The 26,856-nt window shown below is 40.7% G+C and overlaps 1 protein-coding gene across 1 annotated transcript; it reads left to right on the top strand.

Annotated features, from left to right (window-relative positions):
* On the top strand, positions 1-25,434 carry DBX2 (developing brain homeobox 2). Its single transcript, XM_068933842.1, has 4 exons — positions 1-371; positions 12,947-13,042; positions 17,365-17,552; positions 19,849-25,434. Exons 1-4 carry the CDS (start codon positions 35-37, stop codon positions 20,167-20,169), a joined length of 942 nt encoding a protein of 313 aa, XP_068789943.1. The 5' UTR covers positions 1-34; the 3' UTR covers positions 20,170-25,434.
* Positions 25,435-26,856: the final 1,422 nt, after the last annotated feature.

Below are 26,856 nucleotides of genomic sequence, written 5' to 3'. Positions count from 1 at the left end.
CGGGCCGGGCCGGGCGGGCCGGGCCGCCCTCGCTATGCTGCCCAGCGCGCTGTATTGGGACCTGGTGGGTTCCTCGGCTCTGCTCAACCTGCCGGCGGCGCCGGGTTTCGGCAGCCTGGGCAAAAGTTTCCTCATCGAGAACTTGCTGCGGGTCGGGGCGCCGCAGAGCCCTGCCCAGCTCCGTCCCCTCCCCGCCAGCCCCGTCCCCCTCAAGCTGTGCCCCGCGGCGGAACAAATCAGCCCGTCGGGCGGTCCCTTCCCGACCAGATGGGCCTTTCAAGTGCTCAACCCCTCGGCGGCGGACGGCGGCCGCCTGCCAGCGCGGGCTCCGGCGGCGGACAGAGGCGGCGTCTTCCCGCCGGCGGCCACAGGTGAGCGTGTCCCCCGCCTGCCGCTCCGCGCCCGGCCCCCGCGGGGAGCGCCCCCTTCGCGCCCCGGCTCCTTGGAGGAGCCCCGGCCCCGGCCTGGCGGGGAGGCGGCGGCGGCGGCGGCGGCGGCGGCGGGCGGAGCTGAGGAGCGGGCTGGGGAAACGGTGCCCGCGAGGGCGGCGGGGGCGCGGCTCAGCCCGCTGCCGCGGAGGGCGGCCGTTAGCGCCGCGCGCACCTGTGGAGCGCGTCAGCGACCGGTGCTTTTAACGGCTCTGAACGGCCGCGCCTTCCCGGTGCCGCGGCGGAAGAGGGCCGGCAGGGACAGGCGCAGGGCGAGGGTCTGAAGTCGGCAGGTTTCGGGGTCCTCCGGCCCTCGGCGGGGGGGGGGGTGACGGCCGCCGCCGAGGTGGCCTGCGCCCCGGGGATGGCCGCGGGCGGCAGAGCGGGCTCTTCCCGCCGCCGCCGGGAACGTCCGTTGGGGCGAAGCGGCCGATGTGCTGGCAGTTTGGACAAAACCAGGAGGGACGATATTCGCCACAAAAAAAAAAAAAACAAACCAAATCCCCCCCCCCCCCCCAACTTCACAACTGTGTAAAAGATCCCTAATCAGCGATCCGATTCGGTGTGAAAAGCAAAGCCCGTGCTTTACCGGGGTGATGAATCTCCATGAGACTTTTGCCGCGGGTACCGGGTTAACGCAATGCGCCGGCAACCCGAGCTGCCCACGGTTTCGGGGCATCACGCGGTGGCTATGGCTTTATCTAGCGGGCCCACACTTAGCTGAGTATTACTGATTTCGACATATGCGTTTTTACAAAAAAAAAAGAAAAAAGAAAAAAGAAATTTCTGTAGTGTGCTAATTTTCATGTAAATGTATTTGGTCTGAACAAAAATAATTTAAATCCAGTTGTAGGAGTGTGTATTTCTGTCCGTGGTGGAAGCTTTGAATTCAATTTAAAATTTAATTCATAAAATTCAGTGTTAGACTCACCATCTGTATTGTATATTGCCGTTTCGTTATGATATATCGATTTATTTCAGCCTCCTGTGGTATTTTCAGCGCTTAAATGAAAATAAGACAAGCAGAAGCATGTTTATTGAATGAGGATGTTAAGGCATAACCCCCAAAGTCTCATTTTAGACCCAGAATTAGTAACAGTCATTTTCTTTTCAAATATAATTTATTTTACTCTGATTAAACCCTACAAACTGTTCTGCAAAATCCAAAACATTTTGTGTTCCTTTTGCCTGACATACTGTTAGGGTAAGCAGGACTGAGTCAAAGAAATGTACTTTAACTTTTCCGAATATTCCAGATCTCAGTTATTTAAGCATATCTTTCTGTGTATAAGTTGACAGTGTAGACTAGCTCAGGAAACAGGGTAAGTACACCTTTACAGAAATAGGTACACACATTCTTTTTCTCAAAAACTTCTAAAGATAATGCTGTGTTTCTCTTTACAAAGCACCGGGGGAGACAGGAGATTTCCTGCCGCTCATGATTATAGGTAAACTTCTTCTAGGTATTACAGACACTACTGAATGTCCAGTTTTCCGAACGCTTACTTCCAGGATTAGTTCCTTTGTCCAGTGGGACAAAAGTGGCAGTTGTGAATTTAGCAATGCATTGCAAGGTCAGATCTTCTTAGTGGCTTACAGTCTGATCGCACAACTCCCAGGGATTTCAGAGGGAGTTTTCATCTGAAGAACCAGGACCTCACGTTTGAGCGGAGAGAAAAATCTAGGTTTCCTCATGCATTATGCACTCAGAAAAAAGTCTCTCACTAACGTATGAGACATGCAACAAATACACATAGAACCTGAGCTGACTTACGTGGCCTAAAGTGATGAGTACTGTAAGATTATGAACTTTCATAAATATAAATTGGGTCAGAAATGCCTTCTCGAGCCAGCTTTTGTGGTTTCAAAGGAGTTTCTTCTCTCTAGAGCAGGCACACTCTGGTGGAACTGTTCACACACTGGACACTTAAACTTGTGAGTAAGGCTTGCGTAATTAAGCAATGTGTCTGTCATGTTTCTTGTTTATGTAGTAACGGGGCAAAAGAGTGTTTTGTTAGAATAAGAATTTTTAGGCTTTAGGGAGTAATGAAACATATTTTAACTAAGGAATTAAGACTAGGTAAGGTTTTCGATTCACTTTTTTTTTTTTTTTTTGAGTTATAAGAGGAACAAACATTCTGCTGTTTGGACCCCCCAAACCACATGACACTTTGGAATATTTTGTCCTGAGTCCTTAGGAAGACTACTGACCATGATAAAGTAAATTGTTTTTTTTTATCTTTCTGAACTAGCAAGTGCCTTATATGTCATGCAGGGACTAAAAATGCTCTAACAAAATATCTTGGCAATATCCAGGATATTTAAAAGAAAAAAAATACAGCTGCTGTAGAAAGTAGAACTGAAAAAATCAAAATTATTCAGTTCAGTAATCTGTATTGCTGATACAGCCCAAAATACCAGTGAGGCCACCAAAAGTTTTCAGAAAGCAAAGAATATAAAATCACACTGGGGACTGAACTGAATAAGCTAAACCTTTTTGCAGTGCCAAAAATAACATGTATCTAAAGCTTCTACCAAGGAAAAACATGAACAAATCACTCCAGTTTAAGATACCTTTTAACACTCTATAAAAGTGCTAAAGAATGAAAATCCTGTATTATTTTTTGTAAACTCTCATCCATGGCTGCAAAGAAGGCCGGGCGGGATGGCACTCTTGATCTGTGACATCTGGTCAGGGCAGCCTTTTCCTTTGTAAGTAACCTTCACAGCAGAGTTCTGTCAGCAAGTTTCCATTCCCATAATTTACAAGTTTTGAGGGATTTAGTTTGATAATTTCAGGTGTTTATCTGTATATGTATGCATGTATATGTATATTGAGCACTTCTCCAAAATTATCCTTTATTATTATAAAGGAAAAAACTGAACTGAACAAGATATCACACCATAAGATACCTCATATAATGAGCGCTCTTGAAAGAAATATCTTTATGCTGTCTGTAAAAGATTAAAATCATGACTTTCCATTGCTACATTGATTTTTAAAAATTAAATACAATGAAAGTATAGTCTTTTAAAATTAATTGAAATTATTCTGACTTCGGAGCATGAACAAGCAGCATGTTACAGGAAAGTTAAGAAGGAAAAGCAGAAGGAGTATTGCCAGGTGATAAACTCACTTGCCTTCTGCAGTGGTATGACAGTTTATGTCAATTTAGGATTCCTGCGTTAGGATTTCTTGCCTCGTGCTCTGAAGCACCATTACTAACCAGTGCTGGCGACAGAATGGTGAACTATGGTCCCACCAGCCGCCTCGGATATGTCAAGCTCTATGTTTCTGTCTCACTGAGCTGGATTTCTTCTAACCTTTATGCCATGGGTCTGATTCTTCTCTTTCAAAACCTTTTACATGGATAAATAGATGTAAAATCCTGCCTTCTGCTTTGTTAGAATTTTGCATACAGTGTGTATTGGCAGACATGACTGAGTAAAGCTGTGCAGAAACTGGTTCTGCCTTTAGACACTGGACCCCTGGAGTGTGTTCTCAATGTGCAGAAACATTTAAAAATTACACTGTTGTGAAGCAGTATTTCCCAGTGAAACATATTATAGCTATATAGTTCATACTTCCTGTTCAAGGGTGAGGAAAGCTTATGACAAAACTTCTGACCAAACTAACAAACCTGACTTTAAGTGGGGAGGAGGTCCTCAGTTTCTGCTCACTAATCTGGGATTTGATCCCTCTCCTTGTACTCCACTGGCTAGATATCATTACCTTCTGGATAAATTATAAGACTTGGCAGTTTTCCTCGGCATAGCGAAATCATCCAGAGGATGATGGGATGCAGTCTGCTGTAGCATAGGAGAGGCTTTGAAGAGGTCCATTCCACATCCTTCCTTGTGACCTGGTTTCCAGAAGTATTGGCTGACACTGGGTCAGAGTGACCTCAGTGAGAAGTACACAGTTACTCAGATACCTGAAATCACTTTCTGAGAATCTCTGCTCTTCTCAAGTAATTTGCCCTGGAGGAAAATGACAGTAAGTGCTTTATAGCCTGAACATGTTCACTGGTACATACGTGTCAGGAATCTGTCTTTCTGCTTTTATCTTGGTATTTTGATAGAGTAATAGAGAAACAAGACTGAAAAGCACAATGAAACAAATAATACAAACATAACAGATATTGTCTTGCAAAATTTGCTGAAAAATTGAGCTTACTGGATTTTTGCCTACAGCAACAGAATGAAATAGAATAGAATGCAGTATAGTACAGCACATATAACACACAAAGACAATTAGAACAAGTACAACTTAAAAATAAATTGGTCTCATAATGTTCAGCATCCATTCTACGGTATGGATGTGGCCTCTGTTTCGCTAACATTTGTGTACTTCACATTTTAATGCATTTATCATCACAATGTGCTGGGGACACTTCCTCTCTCTGTTGCACAGAGGAGGAAAAAGGGGAAAAAAAAATGAAGTGACTTGTCTAAGGTAGCAGAGAAAATGAGTAGCAATGCAGGGAAAGAAAACCAAGTTTTCCTCTGCAGGCTAACTCTCTGGACCAGCATCACTTTTTCCCTCGATGTGATAATGACATTAATTATGCCTTCCAACACTCTTATTTTAGTCAAAATACTTTATTTCTCACTTTTAGTAAAACCTCTGTGTTTCATTCCTTATAACAACCAGGACACATTTGAGTTACTGGAATTAAGTGATTTTCTTCTTCATCTGGGACCCCCCTTTAGTGAATCTTATTCCAATAAAGGCTCATTAATTATTGATTACAAACTGACTGGCAGCCAGACTGTGTCCTCAAGTGACATGTAACACTGTGACTTTCACTAAAACTATAGGCAGAAAAGAGCTGAGTGCTTTTAACTCTCAGCTCTCTTTAGATTTTCATTAGCCTCTGGAAGTTGTTTCCTTCACTCAACAAGTTGCAGACTAACAAGCCTCAAGATTCTCCTGTTTTGCAGGTGTTTTCTGGGGAAAAGAAGGTTTCTTGTGGGGTGGGGTGGGGTGGGGGGAAGAGATCTCTATTCGGCATCTTTTCTTTTGCCCTGTTTTCCAGGAGTGTTGACTTCTTCATTGTTTTAAACGTTCATCTTTGAAACAGAGGAGTTCCTATGACCATCAGAAATCACAAGAAGTTAATTTCTCCATGATGTAGGATCTTTTCCTGCTTCCAATTACCTTTATGCGCCATTTATTAGAATCAGTTTGAGGTACTCAGCATAACCGAAAAGTAGCTGCAGAATGCTTTTAAAGCTATCTTTGTCCTTGTTGTAAGGTTGCCAGAGCCAGACTGGTGCCAGTTACACTCTGCGACCTGGCCACCAGTCCGTCAATCAAGGCTCAGAGGGAATATAAGCTTTGGCCGGACGGTGCTCTTGCCTCTGGCCACACTTGCTGCAGCATCTCTGAGAAAGGAAGAGACTTCTGAGTTTGATCTTTAGTCAGGTTTAAGCACTGCTAGAAGATCTCAAGGCAGCACTAAGGCAACCAGTGGTCAGGGTTTGTAGGAACAGAAAGCAGTTCACAGAGGGGAAGCTGTGGAATTATTGATGCCCACAGTAAGGGAATTAATTTCTGTAAAATGCTTTTTATACTGCAGAATGAGCTGATCTTCTGAAATCTCAAAGCATATTTTTCATGTTTTTTAGAAAACAGATGAAAGACAATGATGAATCTTATCAGACAAGTTCTTTAGTTCTTGAATGCAGATTTCGGGTTTCATTGTGTTGTGATTTTTTAACGTTAACAAACTCCCCTAAATTTTGGAAGGCAGGTTCTGTGCCTCCACTTGCCTACCAAAAGTGGTCCACAAAAATATCATTCTTGCACAATTCAGCTTTGCAAACTAATTCTTACTCTAACTTTTCTAAGTGGTACTTTTGTGGTCGATCATAACTCTTAGCAGAATTGAGAGATAATCCTTTCAAAATGAAAACAGGTGCAAGTATGCAAAACAGTAGGAGGCATTTACAAATATCAGATATATAGACCCAGATCATTTTACAGTTAGGCACAAAAATATTTTCAGTCACCAAGGCTGTGGGTCATCAGACTGGAGAATAAGTGGCCTTTGTTTTATGCTGAAGACCTCATGAAAATTTCCCTTGAGAGGCTGCCTTTTCCTGATATTCTAGCATGCAATTCTGCTGAGTTATTTTCTTGTCTGTGGAGGACTTTACACGCTTCTCATGAATCTTGGACAATTTAGTGTTCTTTGCTAAAGTCCCAGCACCTGGAATCATGTACTATGTGAAGCATCCCAGATTTCACCTTGAAAAAATATGTTTCATCCGCTTAATGAGTATCGTTACTTACACACGTAAAAAGATTAAAACCCCTACAGGCTAAAAAAAAAAGAAAAGAAAAAAAAGAAAAGAAAAGAAAAAGACTCTACTCTGTTATTTTTTCATTTTAATGATGTTTAACCAACCTTGACACTTTGGGCTGGATGGAGCTAGCAATACTGCAGCTAGTAAATTGTGGTTGAGCTAGGAATGTTTAGCTAAGCAATGCTTAATGCTGGGATAAATGGTGCATTTTGGCCTATGGTAAGATTTTGAATTAGGGTGGCAGCAATGAGAAACCAGTAAACTGCCCTCTTGCAGTATGTGACCCTAATTTCAGCTTGTTTCAGGAAATTATTTCTAAACAAATTGTAATGTGTTGAAAATCAAAGAAAATAGTTTTAGTACCTTTATGGCTGAATTTTATCATTACTGTTTTTACAGTGTCCTTAATGGCAATACAGATTGCATTAGCTGCTTAAAAAAAGTAGGTGTCTTGTCTAATCCAGATGTCTAAATACCTTGTCTAAGCTAGAGTCAATACAGAGAGAGGCACCTCCAGAGGATGACGGAATTTATCTTCTTAGACGTCTATTTTGAGGTGATGTATCATTACATAGAGCTACTTACTTCTTCTCATTGACTGCAGGAGGCCCAGGCAAGTAGCTTAGACAACACACTGAACTTTTAGACAGAGAAGTGACAGTAATGCCCCTAAAGGTATTTAAGTGAGAGAGAGAAAGATGTTTAACAAGAACTGGTAAGCAGAAGGTGCTGTGGGCACACTAGCACATGCGCAACTCGAAGGAGGGGGATGGAGCCAGTAAGTCCCCAGCTTTCCAGATCCCCATCTTTCTTCTCAATAGCAAGGCTTTGTAGAAGGCATGGAGAGAAGATTCTGCCACAGGGTGGAAGTGGCCTTTATTGCTGACACCAGGAAACCCACGGAGTCTTTTGCAAATGGTGTGGGCTTTTAGGTGTTGCTTTTTGTTGTTGCAGAGGTGCGCGGTCTCACCAGAGCCTGCCTGTGCATTGTCACCAGTCTGAGACACCCTGTTGCCCATGTTTCTTCAGGCAAAGAAAACAAACAAGTCGTACACATACATCAAATCATGCCTTACTAATAAGGCATGAGGATGATGCCTCTGAAAACAGACAGTGATTCATGTGGCCTCAGCTAGTCCGCCACGTGACTCTATCATCTACTATACTGCTGTAGATGTGAGGAAAAGATGATCATGCCATTAACACTTTTCAAGTACTTTTTGGTGACATGTCTTTTCTGGAGTGACTAATCTGCTAATTTTCAAAAGCCCCATTGAGACTCAACATAAGAATGCAAGCCGACTTCTCTCATCCACCTTTTGTGCAGGATTTCGAAATACACTTTAGGACTTTACATAGGACTGTAAAACCCTATGAACGTTTGCCAGCCTTTTACAACTAATCTGCAACTGCCTCTCTCATCTGCCATTTTGACTTGACTTCCTTTGAGCATTCATGCCGTCATGTAATGGAAAGCGAGCAGCCAGTGACTTTGAGGCATGCGGGAAACCCCAGCTCTGAGGGATGCCATACCACAAGTTCTTGCAGAAAGTGTGGCCAAGTCCATGTGGTGGTGACTCCCTCTCGTGGGAGATGGCAATGGCCTGCACCTGTCCCCTTCTCTGCCAAGGGTTTCCCTATGGCTGTCTGAAAAGCTTTAGGGTGTGCGACTGCTGCTGAAGTCCTGCGCTTTGAACAGAGACACTGCAAGGGACGTGGCTGTGGTTCATCACCAGACCAATGGCTCGCGGTTCAGGAGCAGAAGCAAGAGTCATGAGGCTCAGCTGAACCACTAATGCCACAGCTGCTGCTGGACTATTTGCAGGGAGCTGTTCATGAGATGAAACTTTCCTGCAGCTTTGCAAAAGTCTGCTTTAGTCATTGCCAAGAGCAGAAAAATGTGGGAAATGGCAATTTTCTAGTGCTCACTTCATGAACAGAAACCATCTAAGTTTCTCAGATGAAATGTGATACTTGCAGTGATAATATTTTTAATTTGCCTATCAGGGCTGGAGCCTGGGCATCACTGTAGAGAGCTGTTCGTATGGGCTTAGCTTAAGGCCTGTTTTCACACAGCCTGAGCTCTGTCTGTGTATAAATCCATTTAAACTGAATTGTACTTAGGAACTTACTCTCAAAATGGTGGAGGGTTGGAAGGAAAGCTTCTAATCCCTCTGTTAGTATGACTTTTTACTATGGAAGGATTTTTGAATTTAGACTTAAGGCTTACAGTATATTTTAAAATGTCAGTGTCTGAACTACTCTCTGAGTTTTAGCACTGGATGAGCTTGAGTTTGACTTTCATGTTTAATATCCTTTCATTGTGAGTTTGTAAAATGTTGTGAATTCACAAAGTTGAACGTAAATGAACATTATTACTAAAACCTTGTAAGCAGCCGCAGTGTCAAGGAATTTATCTTGCGCTAAATTGTGAAAATAAATTATTGATTTCATTTTAGATATTTCATCCTCCTGTATTTATGACACAATAAATTTTATTTTAAAGCATAGAATACTTACTTTATAGTGTATATAGTATAATTTTTGGAGTGCCAAAAGGCATTTATATCATACTCCAGTATTTCATTTTCATGCATCTCTGAGGCTAAACCTGCAAAGTCTCACTCTTTTGTGAAATGCTTAGTACCACACAGTGTTTACGAAATGGGAACGCTAAGCAGAAAAAGGAGTAGGTATCTTGAATATGAATTTTTAGGGTTTGGCCCATGGTTAATGTTTAATCCGCATGGCTTGGAATAAAAGCTACTTTTTGGTTACTGTGTACTTCATTCCAGCCAATAAATACAGAACTAATATTCTGACATTTCAGAAATTTTCAGCTTTATGTGAATAGCAAACAATGTTTTCTTTAGATTGCTCGAGCAACAAATATTGGTAGAGTGGCCATGATGTATGTGACCAGAAAATTAAAACATAGCCAATGTTTTCCCTGTCTTGTCTTCAACACTCGTACGTATCATGTCATTCCTACAGATATAATCACACTGAGTATAATTCTGAAATAGATATACTTTAAATATATCATTTTTCCCCAGCAATTTTCATTCTGTTAAGGCGGTTTCGCAGAGATACTGGAAGCCAGTTAATACAATGAAAGTTCCTTACTGTCAGGGACAAAAAAATGTACTTGTGTACACTAGGGTGAAGCATTAACACTTTTCTCTACATAGGACTCCCAAGGTAGAGCTGAATATCCCTATGTGATGCCAGATTTTTTGTTGATGTAACTGTGCAACTCCTACACATCAGCTTCAGTGCAACTGCTTCAACAGATAGCACCTGGGGACATGGTTTGATATACCTAACACAGAATTCACTTGTGCATCACTGTAGTTGGAGCACATTAAAGAAGTTTATAAACTAGATATTAGGCTATAGGTTTAGGGTGACATAATGCCATTGTTTATTCCACAGGATCTAGAATAAATCAATCTTGAGAAACTGTCTCAGGAACTACCTGGTTCAGACCTTATGAGGATATCCTCTACATCTTATTTCTTCAACAAGTGTTCTCCCCTGGAGGCATATGCACCATGCAGGCAGAAAACAGCAGTTGAGGGAATTAAGCAAAAAGCCCAAGGAAGACAAAAGCAAAATTCCCATCAACTTACCAGGCCTTAGAGATCTCTGCTGTTTCATCATGGTGCTGTACTAGTGTGCTAAATCATTCCCAGCAGCATCCATGGAAATGTGTGCCCCCGTTTAGGTTTTTCTCAAGGAAAATGCATGTCTTCAGTTTTAATACTGATCCATCTTCTCGCCTTTATGCTTGCAGCTCTTGTATATAAGCTGAGAGATTTAGTGAATAGAGAAATCCTATCCTATCCTATCCTATCCTATCCTATCCTATCCTATCCTATCCTATCCTATCCTATCCTATCCTGCTTCTCTGTCTTTACATGCAGGAGTGTGCTGTCTCTCTGACACAACAGCTTATTCAATTCTTATTTATTTAGATATCTCTCTGGGCTATGTCACATACCATTATGTGCATCACATTGTCAAAAAAGAGCTGGAAACTAGAAAGAGTTAAGGAACTGTACCAGGGAGCATCAAGGACGGGTAGGCATGTATTGCAAAGATCAGATGACCTGAACAAGGTGGTAAAGCAATGATTAAGGGGAGCAGGGCATTATAGCAGTCAAGGGCTATTTGAGAGATGTGAACAAAAGGGAAACAAAGAAATTGAGGATGGTGCCTTGTGTATACTGAGCTGTAATTTTAGAAGTGGAAAATTTTACCTGCCTATTAAGGAAACTTGCTAATAGCATGAGGAATCTGGCTCCCAAGGAATGCAGGAAAAGCTCTTCACTCGGGAGCTGGTAAAGCTGGAGCAGACAAAACATTAGCAAGTGTATTGCCAAGAAAAAGCCCTCATGTTCAGGAGGACGGCTGAGATTATCTAGTAAGTCTCTTCCTTCTCTATCTCCCGTACTGCTTCAATTACAGGCTAATCCTTCTGAACTTATTTACCCTACCAGTTGCATTGAAGCCCCTTGAATACCTAAGATAGGTAAAATTTGGCTGCGAGTTCTTGATGCTTTTAAGTTCCTCGTGACACAGTTCCACATTGATGGTCTCATGTGAAACAGAAGCTTTAGAAATCTATGCCTAATATAAATGATTCCTCTTTGTAAATGTTTTGCAAGCATACAAGCTCAAATGTAGACAGTTAGTTCTCTTGAAGTATATTAATATTTAATTAGAAACAGCAAAGTGTTAATGAAAAGCTGTAGTAAAAAATGCTCATTAATTTGCAATTAGAGTAGAAGAAATTTTCACTGAAGCTGGTGTGAATTCAGATAAAAAATAGGGGTAAATATTTTTTAAATGTTCTGTATCAGGTTTCTAGAGCAGTATTTTATTGCTTTGGGAGATCAGCAGATCCGAACATCAGAAAGCTTATTAAGATGCCCAAATATGTACTTAGGAACATAATTTTGGGTGATCTTTGTTTTTAATTCCAGCTGAAAAACCTTTGCAAATGAAGAACATAGCTTAAATGCATTTATATATCTTCCTTCCCAGTTACTGATGATTTCTTAATTTTTTTAAATCTATGTATGCAGTTACATTTTTTGAAATAATCAGGTTATTTATAGAGACTTAGACAGATTACAGTACAAAGTCTAGAGCAGTTTATTTTTTGCCTAAAGTAAGACAGGAAAGTGACACAGGTGTTTTGATGCTGATCACATTTTACAAGGCCACAGTTTTAGCAAGTATGATATTTCTATTTTCAAAAGAAAAAAAATATTCCATATTTCATAGTCAATTAATACCAGCAGAAATCAAAAGGTAATTAAGATTAGCAAAAAAAAACCCATGAGGTTTATGGAAAAATCTAAGGAATTATTAGAAAATGAGCCTTTTCTAAGACTTGGAAGCACTTCTTAGAAATAACAGAGACTTCTAATTCATTGGTTCAAAAAAATCTGTGGAAATGTTACTAAGTATTACCTAATTAAATGAGATGATTTTGCAGTTTTTTCATTGTACTAAGTAGAGCCTTCTTCAGCAAGTGGTTTCTTTAAATGCATGAGAACACTTGCCCAGCAAGACAGAGTTCAATATCAGGATGGCAGAATATCAGGCCCTGCAGTTTGTGGAAAAGTTTCCATAGAGGTCAGCAATGATCATCTCATTGCATTTTATATTTTTTCCTTAAAGGTTCCTTATTTATTTAAGTCCTCATTTGTTTGAGTACTAATAACAGCAGTAGAGTACAAGCAAAAGAGGCAGGATTCACTTGTAGATTTTGGTTCTCATTTTTAATTTTAAGGGACCTTTTCCAGGATATTAGGCCTACTATAGTTGTTTAAAATAACTTTCTCAGATGCATTAAACTCGTTATTTAAACATGTCCAAACCTAATATTTAGAAAAAAACATAATTATAGCAATTACAGAGGTAAATTTTGAATCTGCAGGGTTTCATTCTCATGATAAATGTATTGTGAAAGTTTTGCATGTTAACGCTTAAGCTATACATATAAACTAACCTTGTAAAAATTTAAAGAACAATTACTTGGATTATCATTGTTTGCCTTAAAAATATCACCATCTTGAAAGAAGGAAAAAGAACTTGTGGGGCAGGACTTTACACACTGACTTTTTGGAAGGCTGTTGTTATGAATATCACCTAAGCTCAATGGATAATCAATTAGATCTATGCTTTCTTTGCAGCTCTTTCCAAACACTTTTTTCTCCGAGCCCCGCCATTCTACTCAGCATGCTGCGGTGGGTCCTGTCAGCACCCTGCATCCCCCACTGCTTTTCCAAGTAAGTTTTTATGCTTCATCAGTAATGCTTGAGTTACTCTGTAAACCGAAGCAGCAGGATTTAATGTGTTCTGGAAAACTAATTGGTGATGCAATGGCAGCAGCTAATTCCTTAGTAAAATCACAGCAATCCTATTCAGAAGGTTTCCAAAGATTTATCAAACTTAAGTACACTGAGCAATTGTGAGAGATTTCCAATGGCATTGAGACACCCAGACGGAGCTAGCCTAGGAAAGCTCCTTGTTTTCAGTTTGCTAGAAAAGATTGTTTAAAAATCAGTAACTCTTTTTAAAATCTGTGTCAATAAACATTTGCAAATAGGAGAAGAAAAGAGCTGAAAGATCATAAAATGGATGCTGCATTTTATTGTCTGCTTGGCATACATTAGGATTCAAGAAGCAGTAGCATTATTTAGATAGAACAGTCATTCTGGTCTTAGCAGTCAAACGCATGCACTTTTTTTTTAATTATAATATAGAAATTTGAAGACATAAATTGAAGAGAATTTTGGCTAGTATTATTTATTCAAGGTTAAGATCTAGAATATATTTTCATCTGATCCACATCTAGATTTAACCCTGATTGTGAAGTTTATGTGCCACAGTGTAAGAGTGTTGTTAGTGATTTGAGATGTTTATGGCTCAGAAATACAAAGAGAGGAGGCATTTCCTAGTCCTTCAAAATGGAGTAAAAAGACCAAACCAGAATGGGAGCTAATGCGTGCTCTAGCATATACTTTCTTATCGCAGTTGCATTCAAACCCTTTCTGACTATGTGCATGTGTTTTATGAATGTTTCAGAAGGGCAGTTGCTAAGTTGAATGATTCTTGACAAGTGAGGCAGCAAATGCTGGCAGTTTAATGAGCTGCAAGTTTCTGAGCACCTCTTTAGGGGGCTGACACTTTCCCACAGAGCGTTTTACATGGCCCTGGCTCTCCCACAATGGCTGACAGCACCATGACCAATCACCACTTTCACTTTACTCATCCACACGCGACCTCACCACAATTTTTCACTGTGCAGATGAACTTTAGGAACCATTTCACATTGAAAAGACCTGGGCAAGGGTCAGTTGCCCTTTTGTATGGCCATAAAGCAATACTCTATGTGCCAGTCTTTTCTCCTGTCTCACATTCCAAGAGATTTTCTGGACACCATTTAAAGCACTTGACTGAAAAATAAAGCAGTGAATGAAACTGACTTTTATAGACTCATTCTAGCTCATCTTCCCATATAACCCTGTCTACCTGAAAAGGGATTTAGTGGATGAGCTGAGTGTATACAGGGACTTGCTGAATACATAGGCCCATTATCAACTGTGGGGATTGTTTATTAACCAGGACTGATACACTACTATTTTGGAAGTGACCTATTAATTGTCCATTTAACTAGAATGTATTGAATTCAAATGAAAAAATGGAAACCATGACTAAAGCTTTTACTTGCTCCTTCAAGGTGGTCTCTGCCATGAAGGCAAATGAAGATTGTTCCACAGATTAAGAAGACATTTATCACTATATATTAGGATACGAAGGAAAGACTTTTAACAAAACAAAGCAAAACAAAAACCAAACCAGTAACATAGGAAATAGTTGGTAACAGATTCACATTTCTGTCAGCAGACCACTAAACCTTTTGTTGCATGTTCAGAGCAAACTCACTTACTTCATTTTGATAGAACTGTTGCAATGTGTGAACTACTGTCTGTCCCTGACATACTGAAAAATCCTTTAATTCACAGATTGAAACTTATTTTTTGTGTGCAGAGTCAGAACGTATTTTGGAACATGAGCTACTCTTTAAAACATCTGTGGTATTAATTTGGGAGGAATACTCATTATCCCAGACAAAAGTTTCAAAATTTTTGACCCAGTGTTGACCCAGTAGTTGGTTGCTATTGCTTGTCTGTGTTCTGCCCGTGATTAAATTTTGTTTAGTTACATTGATTGTTTTACACTGTGTAGATTCTTCACTATTACACCGGTATTACACAGGTGTTAAGCTGTAACCTACCTACTGCGTGTATAGGAATTAATTGGAGCTTCAGTGCTCCAGCAGGAGGTTGTTTCTTAGCTGATTGACTGTTAACAACCAGCCAGGCAAGACAAATTTTAAGGGGTCTCATAATCTGGCATTCTCTGTCCTTGGCTGACAACTCCATTGTGGAACTCAGCCCAGGAGTCAAGGACCAGCCCTGTTAAGCCTTTCTTCTCCCTGGTGTCAGTGGTGGGGATGAAAGGAAGTTCCAATTTGAACCTTTTTCACTCTCAGACTTTACCTTCCAAGAAACTTTAAAAAGTCCTAATGATTCATCAGGAACCACCTGGAGGCTATTTGGAAAAATGTACCTAAATTGTATGAGCTGCAGCAGGAAGGACAGAGAACATGCTTGAGGAAGAAAGGCTAGTGTTTGCCCAAGCTTCCTGGGCAGGAGCAGGGCTTTGGGGGGTGGCAGAAACTTCAGGGAAATAGGAACCCAGCTTGTCCTTCGTAGAAATGTCTAATGTGACATTTTGACTTGTATTCTGCAGATAGTTTATTTTAGCTTTGACAGAGTCTGTGTCTTGCTGTGTGATAAATACCAGGACAGTAACCAGTAGGTTATGATTTTTGTATATGTTTTCAAATATTATTTTTTAAGTTGAAATATGTCTATACAAATTTAAACTTCTTTATGTTGTAACACTTAAATTTTAAATAATTATTTATTGCCAGAGGCTGTTATGGGGGCCAAATATAAAGATGGATTCTTAAGGTTTAGGAAAATTCAAGAAAGCTGTATCTAGCAGAAGCTACTAAATGCACTGGTCTCTAAATCAGAAGTGTTGGGCGCCAGAGTGTATTTTAGGGAAAGATCATTCTGTACTTGCTCAGCTTCTAATACTCTTCCTCTGCTGACCACAGCTGGAGAGGATACATATGGGAGTAATGTTTCAAGAGCATGATATTTACTGAACAACTGTGTTCAATTTCCCCCCGCTACCACTACAGCTGACTGGAACAGATAGACTTTTTTATGAAAAAATGTGTAATCTTATAGAAAATCTGCTTTGGATAGGAATTTTGCCATTGGCTTTGATGCAGAAATGATCAGACCCTTGACAGAAATTGAACAGCAGTACACCTTTATTAGGATACGAAGGAAGTATCTTGAAGGCAGCCTTGAGGCAGGTATGTGGGAAGGTGCCATCAATAGGACAGATTGCACCTTTAGAGTCTAAACTGCACATGACACAAACCAAAACTGCCCTCTCGCAGAAGGATCCTACGTGTCTTTGGCTCTACAGCCGTGGCGTGGGTGTCTGAATGAAAGGGTAGCTCTTTCCTGGACTGCTTGTAACAACGTCCCGTGCAATTATCACATCTAATATTGGGTGTTGGGCCTATTCAGCTGGCCTCTAGTTCTGCTGCCTGGGACTGCTGGAGGCACACCAGTCCTTGCCAGGGACACCAAATCCTTCTATGAAAGGGGGAGCATGGGACTATGGCTTTAGGCTTTATTGAGTGTGAGGAAGGTGAGAGATTTATCTGGATTTGGTTTTTCCATGCTGTGTGTGAGGCTGATGAACAGACAGTGTGGATACTCTCAACTCCTCCGCTGCAGTTCTGTTCCCCAACTTTGAGATTATTTACCAGGGCAGGGGATCTCTAGGAGGTCCCTCTCCAGACATGGATCAAGGGGATATGACTGAATTCACTGCAAACTGCCCTCCCAGGGCTGGCTATAGGATCTATAGGATTAGAGACCAGGCTGACAGGAATAAGTTCAAGTACTCCCCAAATCCTGTAATAAAGAAATTGCTGCAGTTTCCAGAATAAATAAGTGAATGGCCAGTGATTTTTCTGAGAGAGCAGACAGCCTTTTCTTATAAAACTAAACTATATAGAGCCTATTTAGCTCCTTTAAATCTGTGCTACAGAACACTTTTATCTGGTACTATATTTCATACAGGGAGAAAATAAACTTCTGTGAAAACTTCCTGCAGTTTACACAGTGATAATAATGTGCAAAGGAAAGTGGAGAAGCTTTTCTCTGACCATATTTGGATTTTACAGTGGAGCGGGCCCTATGTTAACGTTGCTCTATGAACTCATCTGATTCACTTTTTATCACGTCAAGGGGAGGCTCTTGACCACTGACAACACCTCTAGATCCAAGTGAGGATTTAGTCCTTAATGAACGTGACTGAAGCATTACCACACGCTTACAACACCAAGAAATCAGAAGTGGGACACCAGCCTGCTAGCACTCTAATAGACAGCACTTAATATTTCTCTGATATGTGTTAGATATTATGTGAAACTCTAATCCATTTCCACTAGGAGAGGAAAGTGTCCTGCCTCTTCTAACCCAGGAGTCTAACTCCAAAGCCCGGAGAGGTATATTAAGAAGAGCAGTCTTTTCCGAAGATCAGAGAAAAGCTTTGGAGAAAATGTTTCAGAAACAGAAGTATATCAGTAAAACAGACAGGAAGAAACTGGCCATTAACCTGGGCCTAAAGGAATCACAGGTAAGGAGGAATGACAGAACATCCATGACTTTCTGTCTTTTTGAAGCAAAAATCTTGTAAATGGCTTTACAGAAGGAAAACTGAACAGCCTAGGGGCAGCCCTGCGCCTCAGACCTCAGTAAATCAATGGCAGTTTTAACCAAGGAATGCTTGAACAAGTGTCTGTCCCTAGTTCATTCCCTGAAGATGTACATTCAGAAGTTGATCACTCCAGTTCAACACAAAATGGGAGTAAAATGACCTTTGAATTTCATTTCCAACTCCCATTTTGCTGTCTGACACAGCCCCCCTCAGGGGCTTTGGGGAACTGAATTGTGCTCCCTTCCACTGCCACATAGGCAGCAATCCAGGCAGAAGGCAACACACAGAGCCCTCCTGCGTTCCTCTGAGCACCCTTTGCACCCACTGCTGAGCAGCTAATGACGTTGCAATCAGCCACACTCACTCTGAAGTCATTATGCCCCAAGAGAAAGGGCAGCCATCCCTACAAAAACAAACATGGCTCCACAAGGAAAAAGATCCTCAGAGTTGAGAGAAGCCCTAGAAGGAAAATTTTGCAGGGTGACCTTCCAAAAGGCTCCCACTTTCCTTACTAATTTGCATTTCATAGGATTTTTCACATGATTCTGATTTGGCCTACTGCAGAACTTCAGAATTTAGCTGAGGGTTTAATACCTCTGGCAAGTTGTTCTGACTGAAAGAATGTGTTAATGATGATGCCTAGAGGCAGTAGCCAAATCTGGAATCTCAGAGGCCTGACCAAGCTGCAAATACAGGCAAAGGAAAATTGCCTGGCTTGAAGGCCACAAATTCTAAAAACCCTGGAAAAGAAGCTTGGGAGGGTATGCAACAGCAGAAAATGAGCGTGGTCGCAACTGGCAGGTGGGATTCTGAAGGCGCTGGAGGAGATGCAGGTCTGCGGAGTATAGCTGAAACAGGGTGAGAGAGTGGCAGTACAGTCGTATTTCTATGCATGTGGCAGGATTGAAAGTGCCTAAGAAAATTAGAGCTGAAGCTATCTAGCTTCTGGTAACTTTGCCATGAGCTCTGCACTGCGTAAGAGGTTGGATCTTGTGGACTGCAGCAGTTCCTTGCAACCTGAATGCGTCTTTGACTCTGTCTCAAGCACTGCAACTATAAAGAACAAAGAATGTGGAGCTGTGGCCCTTTTCAGGATGATGAGCAGAGCTGTAATCTCTGCAGGATAAACGATTTCTTTTCAATGAAAATATGCAATTGCGCTCTCCACTGAGCTGCCTAAAAATTTCTCAGTATATAGTCAAATTCTTAATATTATGGCTATATCTTTGAGCTTTTTTTCTCTGTTCTCAATATTCAGGAGAGCCTAGGGGAATAAGAAATAATGAAGTGAGACAGAGAGAACAACTAACACTACAGGAAAATTGTTTCATGATAACGATAGACTAGATCATGCCCTCCAGAGATTTTTCTCATAAAGGGAAGAATAGTTCTCATGAGGGTCAGTTCTTAGTTTTCTGACTGGTTGTGCTTGAGGAGCAGAATCTGCCATCTCAGACTATGATTCTCAAACCTTTTGAAATTATAACCCCTCTGTCTTCCTACCAAGTATCTGAATACTAGAACTTCATGTAAATGTTTCAGGAAAAAAAAAAGTAATCCGAATAAATCTGATTGATTCATCCCCCCCAACACACTTCTTCCCTTTATGTAAAAAATACCTTGAAACCCACAAGATCAAGCTTTGCAATTCAGAGTTTTTGGAAAATGGTTTTTATCTCAAAAGCACATGGATTCTAGGCAATTCCTGAGCACCTGTATTCAGAAAGACAAAACGTCAAATGTCTTTAAATCCTCACTTCTGTCTCATAACACACATTTTGTAGCTATATGGCCAAGCTATCTTTAGCTATGCTTGTGAGTGGGACAGTCATAGTTCTCACAGCCTCTTCAAATAGAAACCTTCACATTGCCAATATTATCACTTAGTTTTGTTAATGTTACTCTGAGAATCCTTATCTGTCTACAAAAAGGATGCTACAGGAGGTTGCTCTCCCTAGCCACTGGTGCGTCCTCTTTCCAGTCTAAGCCAAATAATCACCTCTTGGAAAAGGGGAAAGTCAAGGAGAGCATTTGGCCCAGCTGACGGAAATAGTCATGGGAAAATGCTCAGCCAGTGTAAATGAGATAGCCTCACTGAATCTGCTATGACATTGGGGAGGGAACGTAAAACAGGGTATGGCAAGAAAAAAAAACTGTTAAGACAAAGTTGTTCTGAGAAAACAATGACGATAAACTCTCATTAACTTGCAAACAGGTGAAAATTTGGTTTCAGAACCGAAGGATGAAATGGCGAAACTCCAAAGAAAAAGAAGTGCTTTCAAACAGGTGCCTCCAAGAAGAGAGTCTTCAGGAGAACTACCTCTCAAGATCCACCATGAATTTTACCTCCCCATGCCCTTCTGTTTGGGAAGTGTCTCAGGAGCAGGCAAGTACAAGGTGGAGGGAGAATTCTCCAGGAACTTCTGAAAGACTGGCTAGTACACAACCACTTCCAAGAGCAAATTCATCACAGAGCCCACTGTATTTGTATCCTGATCAAGACACTGCAAATAAGGCAGTTACGTCATCAGCCTAAGGAAATAAGAGGCAGTTTGTAAATTGAGTGAAGAGCACAGGCTTCAAATGGGTGGTCTTCTAAGACTAACAATATTTGGACACTGTAAAGCTAACTAGTTTATGTCTCATCAATTTTCTAAAGTCTAACACCATTAAAATGACAAACAACTAATGATTTAAGAAATATTCTTGAATACTCAGTCTTTTCTTCTGTCTTTTCCAGTCTTGTACTGACCTTAAAAGTGAAATAGGAACTGATGGTAAGTAAAAGGAAGTGAAGAGCATGGAGCTGAAATTTTGCTCTGATTTATAAATCTGTGCTGTATATAGATGTTCATTAAAAGCACACTGATAGAGACTCACTTTTATTCTCATTGCAGTCAGCCAATTAATTTCTTTTGTGCACAAGAATAACTCTGTGTCCCCCAAGACAGTAAGCTGCTTTGGATGTTTTTTTGAAATTGATAAGATGACACAATAGGTTCATATTAGATGAACATAAAAATTTTTAGTATGTTTCTCCATCTGTCCTCACCTAACATGATTATCCAGTTAGTTCTAAATAGCGTGGCCACAAGTCAGCTGATTACCCTAGTTAAGTTGCAATATTAGAAGACAACCAACCAACCCTATTAAAATACCCTGCATTTAAATCACTTTGATTTGAATTCATACTGAGAAATGCAATTCACCAACTCCTTTCTTTTCTCCTGTGGATGAAACTTAGAGCATTCTTAACTCTGAATTTCAGTGGCTTCTGTCAGATTGTTAGTGCAATCTCTTGTATGCTGTTCTGTATTTTAAAATTGTGATGGCAATATGCAGAATTATAGCCCAAATGGAATAAGCAACAGAACTATAATTGGACACCTTGGGACCCTAGCCCTCTCAGAGAAGAACTTAAAGAGATGGCATGCTGTAGTAGTCTTATTCTTGACTTACTCCTATTTAAACTGGTGCCAATAAGTGCACATTAGTATATTTCTGTATCAAAGACAGGACAGTATTCTATGTAATACAAGTAGCCTGAAATAATATTATTTAAAATTGCTTTACTTGAAATGATTTGTTTGCTTCACCCACTCATTCCCATCTCCAAATGGGAATAGAAAGTGTTTTTTTCCCTCATACTTTTGTGAATGCATTCGTTGAGGAGAAAGACTGGAGGTATTTTATGTTACAGGCAAAACCTTTTGAAGAACATTTAGGTTTTATAAGGACTATTTCATTTCTGTCAGATTCCTGTATTTTATAGCCAGAAGAAATGATTATGATAATCTCGTCTGGCTTCTCTCATCATGCATCCCATGTTTCTAATTATTCTTGCCTTGAGCTCCATAGCTTTTTGAACTATATCATGGTCTTTCACAAAGCCATACAATTGTTACTTAAAATATTACCTTTGGAAGATGATCTACTACCTCCCAAATAATACAACGTATCAAGGGGAATAAAGTTTAGAAACATTTGCAGTACTGGACTTGAAATTGCAGTGACAGAGTTTGTATCACAACAATATGCATGATCAGGCAAGTTTTGTATCCCAGCCTGTGCATGTCCTGCCTTTAAGTGCTCAGCTGTGCAGTCCTAATCTTGCACTAATGTCATTCTTTGCATGTAAATTCTTAGGCTTGCTTTAAATCAAAAAGACATTTCAGAAAAATTAAGAAATAATCTCCTCATCAAGTTAGAAACCCCGGTTAGCACAAGCTACCTAGATACCTACCTACCCTCAGAGGGCTATTGAACACATTTAGAAAGCCATGTTTTACATGCTATTTACTCATGTGAGAAGAAATTTATTCCTATCCTGCAGTAGAAACTCCAGAACCTACCCCTATTCTGCACAGGAGCTTTTATGGAGAGATGGATGGACAGACTGCTTATCACACACAGGGACGAATTTACCTTCTAATTGACCTGTTGAAATCATAGGGACTAGTCCAACAGGGCAGGACTATCTGAAGGATTAGCAAGAGTTATTGGCCCAGATTCATCCGCAACAGCATCTGTTAGCAGCTGCCTACAATGAAAGGCATGCAGGGATTTCCAAATTATCACCAAATTACTAAGTAGAGGGATGTGGGGGCTGGGGAGGAGGGGTATTCATCAATGCTTCCTATTTTGGAGAGAATCAGTGCATGCTTGGGGCAATTTGGGGTTTTACAGTCTCACTTTCCAGGTGTAGGTGTGAAGCCCTGGAAGGGAGAGCTTTCACAGCCACTTCTATTCTTTTACTAAGCCTCCCGCGCCACAACTCAATCAAGTGGCAGTGTTAGAAACAGTGACAGATGGGATTCAGGATGCTTACTGTGAAATTCTTTCAGTTGATGATGCTGTTGCAAGCACTGAATGTGAGCTATTATAAAAACTCTGCACTGATGTGCTAAACATCACATTTGAAGAACCTCTCAGTGAGGCAAAGATCAAGCGAGGCTCATGCAGAATTGGTTTCACAGTTATAATGTTACACATGTTTTAAATTGAGCAAGTTCTAGTTTCACGGTAGCCTATTTAAAGCTACACCACTTCATGGCCCTCCAAACCTCTAACACTTCCTATTAGAATTCTTATTTCATAGCTAGAATAAAGTTTCAATATGCCAGGTTAAACCTCTCTTTACTTGAAAATGCTGATCTAGTTTTCTTCAAAACCTTAGAAATGTGTGCATTTTGAATTATACCTAAAATAGTATGATTCAATTACTCAGAATCTACTTAGGCCTGTAACACATAACGAGCCTGATTCCCCTCATTTTAAGCTTTTTAAAGGGGAAATTTCTTCTGTGCCAACATACTGTGAAATCTTGGTAAATGAGAAGCAGCACTCAGTATGCACACAGAAAATACGAGAGACTTACAGTGCCAGTCTTTTCTGAGTGTGATGGATCAAGAACTATTAGTTTTCTTCAAATATGGTATGAACACTAGTTATAAAAGAACAAAGAGAACATAAATGATACACAAAATCCCCAGCAGGTGTTTGAAGTATTTTGACATGCCCATTGCAGGGCTGTAAGGCATATAATGCACCTGGTTTGGTATTACGGAATGACATAATATATACTGATGGCATCTCACTGTTAAAACTGGGTGCATACTATTTTGACTTCAAAGATATGAATTGATGGATGATCATGCTGCATGGGTACAGGGCATCTGAGCTATTTTTTTTAATATACGGCATTTTGAGACAATATAGTTCCAGCCTGTAGAATATTATGAAGGACATTTGTTGGGATCCTGGGATTTGGCAGAATTTAGGTGCCTTATATTCAGAACTGCAACAAAAAGCTGACTGTTCAGTGTGCCATTAACAATGCAGATACTTATACTTGCTGGGCACCTCTCTGTTTAGTCTGGCAACTTATCAATGCTAATGTAATATAAAATACAACAGGGAAAGGAAGAAAGGACTGAGACTCAGTACTCCCTTTGTTATCCAAGTTGCAGACTCCTGTTCCCTTAGGCTGTCCTGCTGACACACTACAGATCTTGCTGCACAGTGGAGCAGCGTCAGGAACAGGAGGAGATTCGAGACTGCCCAGACTAGTTTGAATGTAGATTTCCAGAATCTACTTTTGGGGTTAGGGACTCCAAGTAGGTTCTCTGATACTTAACACAGAGGTGCCAAAGTCCATTTCTAGATCAGGCTCTTGGTCTTTTAAACAGAATCACAAATGAGTGGCAGATTATCAGGCACTGCCACAGTCATGTTTCATTGCACGTAAACAACTCTGAGATCATGAACATGAAAAGAGGCAAGCTAGCTTCTCCATGGACTTCATATAACATTGTTAAAAGCTGGACATAATGACTACACCTGTGTCAGCACTTAAACTTTGGTTGTACAGATTTATAGTATAAAATACTTTTCTAAAAGTTCTCTTGATTCTCTGCCAAACAGGAATTAATTGTGAGGATCTGTTTAGCAAACAGGACTGCTTTGAGGCACAAAACTGCATTACTAACTTCAATGTCAGAACAATAACACAGCAGCCAAATGTCACTCCTTAGCTGCAGTAACACATCAGATTAGTTTTATCCGCTAGTTTTTATGTGGTTTTAAATAACAGTTGCCATCACCTTAGCCACACGATTCCTCTGACGAACATAATCTGTTCCACATTCAAAAGACCGACATGAATTACATTCACTTGCTTCTGTACCTTCTATGAACAGTAACGTTGTTGATCTTCACAAGCTAGAAAAACAAACAAGTTCAAAGCAAGTTAGCTATAAATGTAGTGCCCTAAGAAAGGTCCAGAGAGAGATTAGGGCCCAGTTAACTTTAAATTTAGTTTAGGACCATAGGGAGACCAAAAGGCCACTGCAGAAGGAGGTTCACATTCTAAATAGACTGAACTGCCATTGACTGTAGAGGTCTACAACAACTGTGCTTCTAGTTACGTGCCTGACAACTGCTGCTATAGGAGAGAAACCTAGATTTATAAACCTGGATCTAAGATGCTCCCCATGTAGACTTGCTGGCCAACAACCTGGTTTCCCACTCCCTGGTTTCTTACAGAGACTGGCTGTACTTCTAAACAATGAAGCTGGGCATGATGGACAGGGACATCTCAAGGCAACATGTTGACAGTGATCCCCCAGTATTCACCCAAACATTCATGCAAACATCTAACCTTTTATAAACATTCAGTGCCTCAGGAATTCTTAAGGTTTTCCAAGTCAATTTTTCTTTGCATGTCAACATTAGAATGTGATGTCAGGTATTTAAAAATTTATGTATACCAGTCAAAGATGTCTGTTTCCATTTTTTTCTGCTTTGCTATGATATGGTTTAAGATAAGAGTTAAACTATAACACAATTCTGTCTTGTAACTTATCTTTCACTTACTCCATCATGCCAAACATCAGCACACAACAGATTCGATCTAAACCTATGATGCCTTATCAAAGCCATTACAGAAGTAATGTTCGGTAAGCAAGAGTGTCTCTCTACCATGTCCTTCATCATCCTTAAAAAATACAACTAGGAAATCTGCCTCTAACATATAAATTCTAATAACTGAAAATACGAATTGCACAATACAAAAAATATCTTTATTCTGGGGATATCCTGCAACATTTAATGTAATAAAGTTTGGAGAACAAAGGAAATATTTGTAATTTTTAAATTTGCTTGGCTGATGAGGAAAGTTAATAGGAACATTTTGTTGCAGAATCCGAAATTACGTCATGACTATGACATACATTGCTATATATTGCTGTATATGAGCTAAACAATTAATTAGAAGCAAATATATTCATTCTGATTTTCCATTATTTTGTAGACAAAGTTGTGTCTCCTAAAGTTAACATTAGCATTCTCAGATGAAAATGAGATCTTACATTTCAAAGCATTTGATTTTAGTGCACTTTTTCACATTTTCAAATATTCCTAACCAGTTTCACTGCTGCCTTGAAGAAAAATCATACAGATGATGAAGTATTCCCCTGTGTAAAAAGCAACCATCAGTGATATTTCTATTTGACGCATCAGTCACTAAGGAGAAAAACATGCCCTTTTCAACCAACTCTTCAACTGTTTTCTCAATAAAAGAGGACGTAATACGTTGCTGGCAATATAGAAAAGCCTTTGTTACCAACATGCCTCATTTCAGCCATAGGCAAATCATGGAATGTAACACTAATTTGTGACGGCAAATTAACATGAATGACTATGGATAATATTTTGGTAGACTGTTGTTCCTTCTGCAGCACCCACTTTATCATTTTCTGTATTTTCATATTTCTCTACAAGAAAATATTTCCACAGTTTTGCTCTTAAAGTACAGCAGAATTATTTTTATGATCTGCTCCATTTATAAAATGTTTTCCATCTAACAGTAAGCTACAACCACTGGAGGATCTTCCCAAGATCCTCGTAGCAGTTACTGTTCACTTTCCTGATCCACGCCAAGTCACCTTGCAGCGCATTCGGACAAGGAAGAAGCCTTATGTTGTCAAAGGCTGTGCTGGGGTGACATGGTGTCTCCTGAACCTGGGTGTCATGTCAATCACTGTCATGGCCACGCTCCACTTTAGGTCACAGTCATTCCCTTCTGAGGAAAAAAAACCCAGATGCTGTGCATCATACTGCCAGAATGTAATTCATGGCCAATACATAGCATCAAGTCATCCCCAGACACCAAAAGTTTGAATTTACTGGAGACTGTGAGCTGCAGTTACCTTCAACAGCCTAAATCTATTCTGGAAATACATTTTAAACACACATTTATACATCTCGGTGATGGCTGAAACCACTTTCGTACACAGCTTGTTAAAATACCCTTTTGTTTTAAGGGAGATGCAGGGCTCAGCCTCGGATTAAGAACAGGGACGCGACGCCAGGGCAGCAGCACTGACCGAAGGCCCCAGGGCCATCGGGCAGGCCAGGGCCAGCTGCCACCGCACTCTGCCTTCAGCCGCAGCCCCTTCTCCCACCGCCGTGCGTGGCTCCTCTGAGCCCCCCGGCACGTGGCGCCTGCCCCGGCGGCTGCAGTGGGCTCCCCTGCACTCTGACCCCAGCGGGGCTCGGATCCGCCTCGCCAGGTCTCCCCAGCGCCAGGACGCCCCGTAACGCGCTTGTCTCTCTTCCCACGTAAGGAAACGCCCTTGCAGCCTCATTCAGCATCTTAGCACCAGCACCTCTCCTGGCGCTATCTGAGCCCGAGCTGGGAGAAGCAGGAAGGGGCAGATGGTCC

Source organism: Struthio camelus, chromosome 1, assembly GCF_040807025.1.
Source record: "Struthio camelus isolate bStrCam1 chromosome 1, bStrCam1.hap1, whole genome shotgun sequence".
Lineage (NCBI taxonomy): Eukaryota > Metazoa > Chordata > Aves > Struthioniformes > Struthionidae > Struthio > Struthio camelus.
This window is presented reverse-complemented; position numbering and strand designations above follow the sequence as displayed.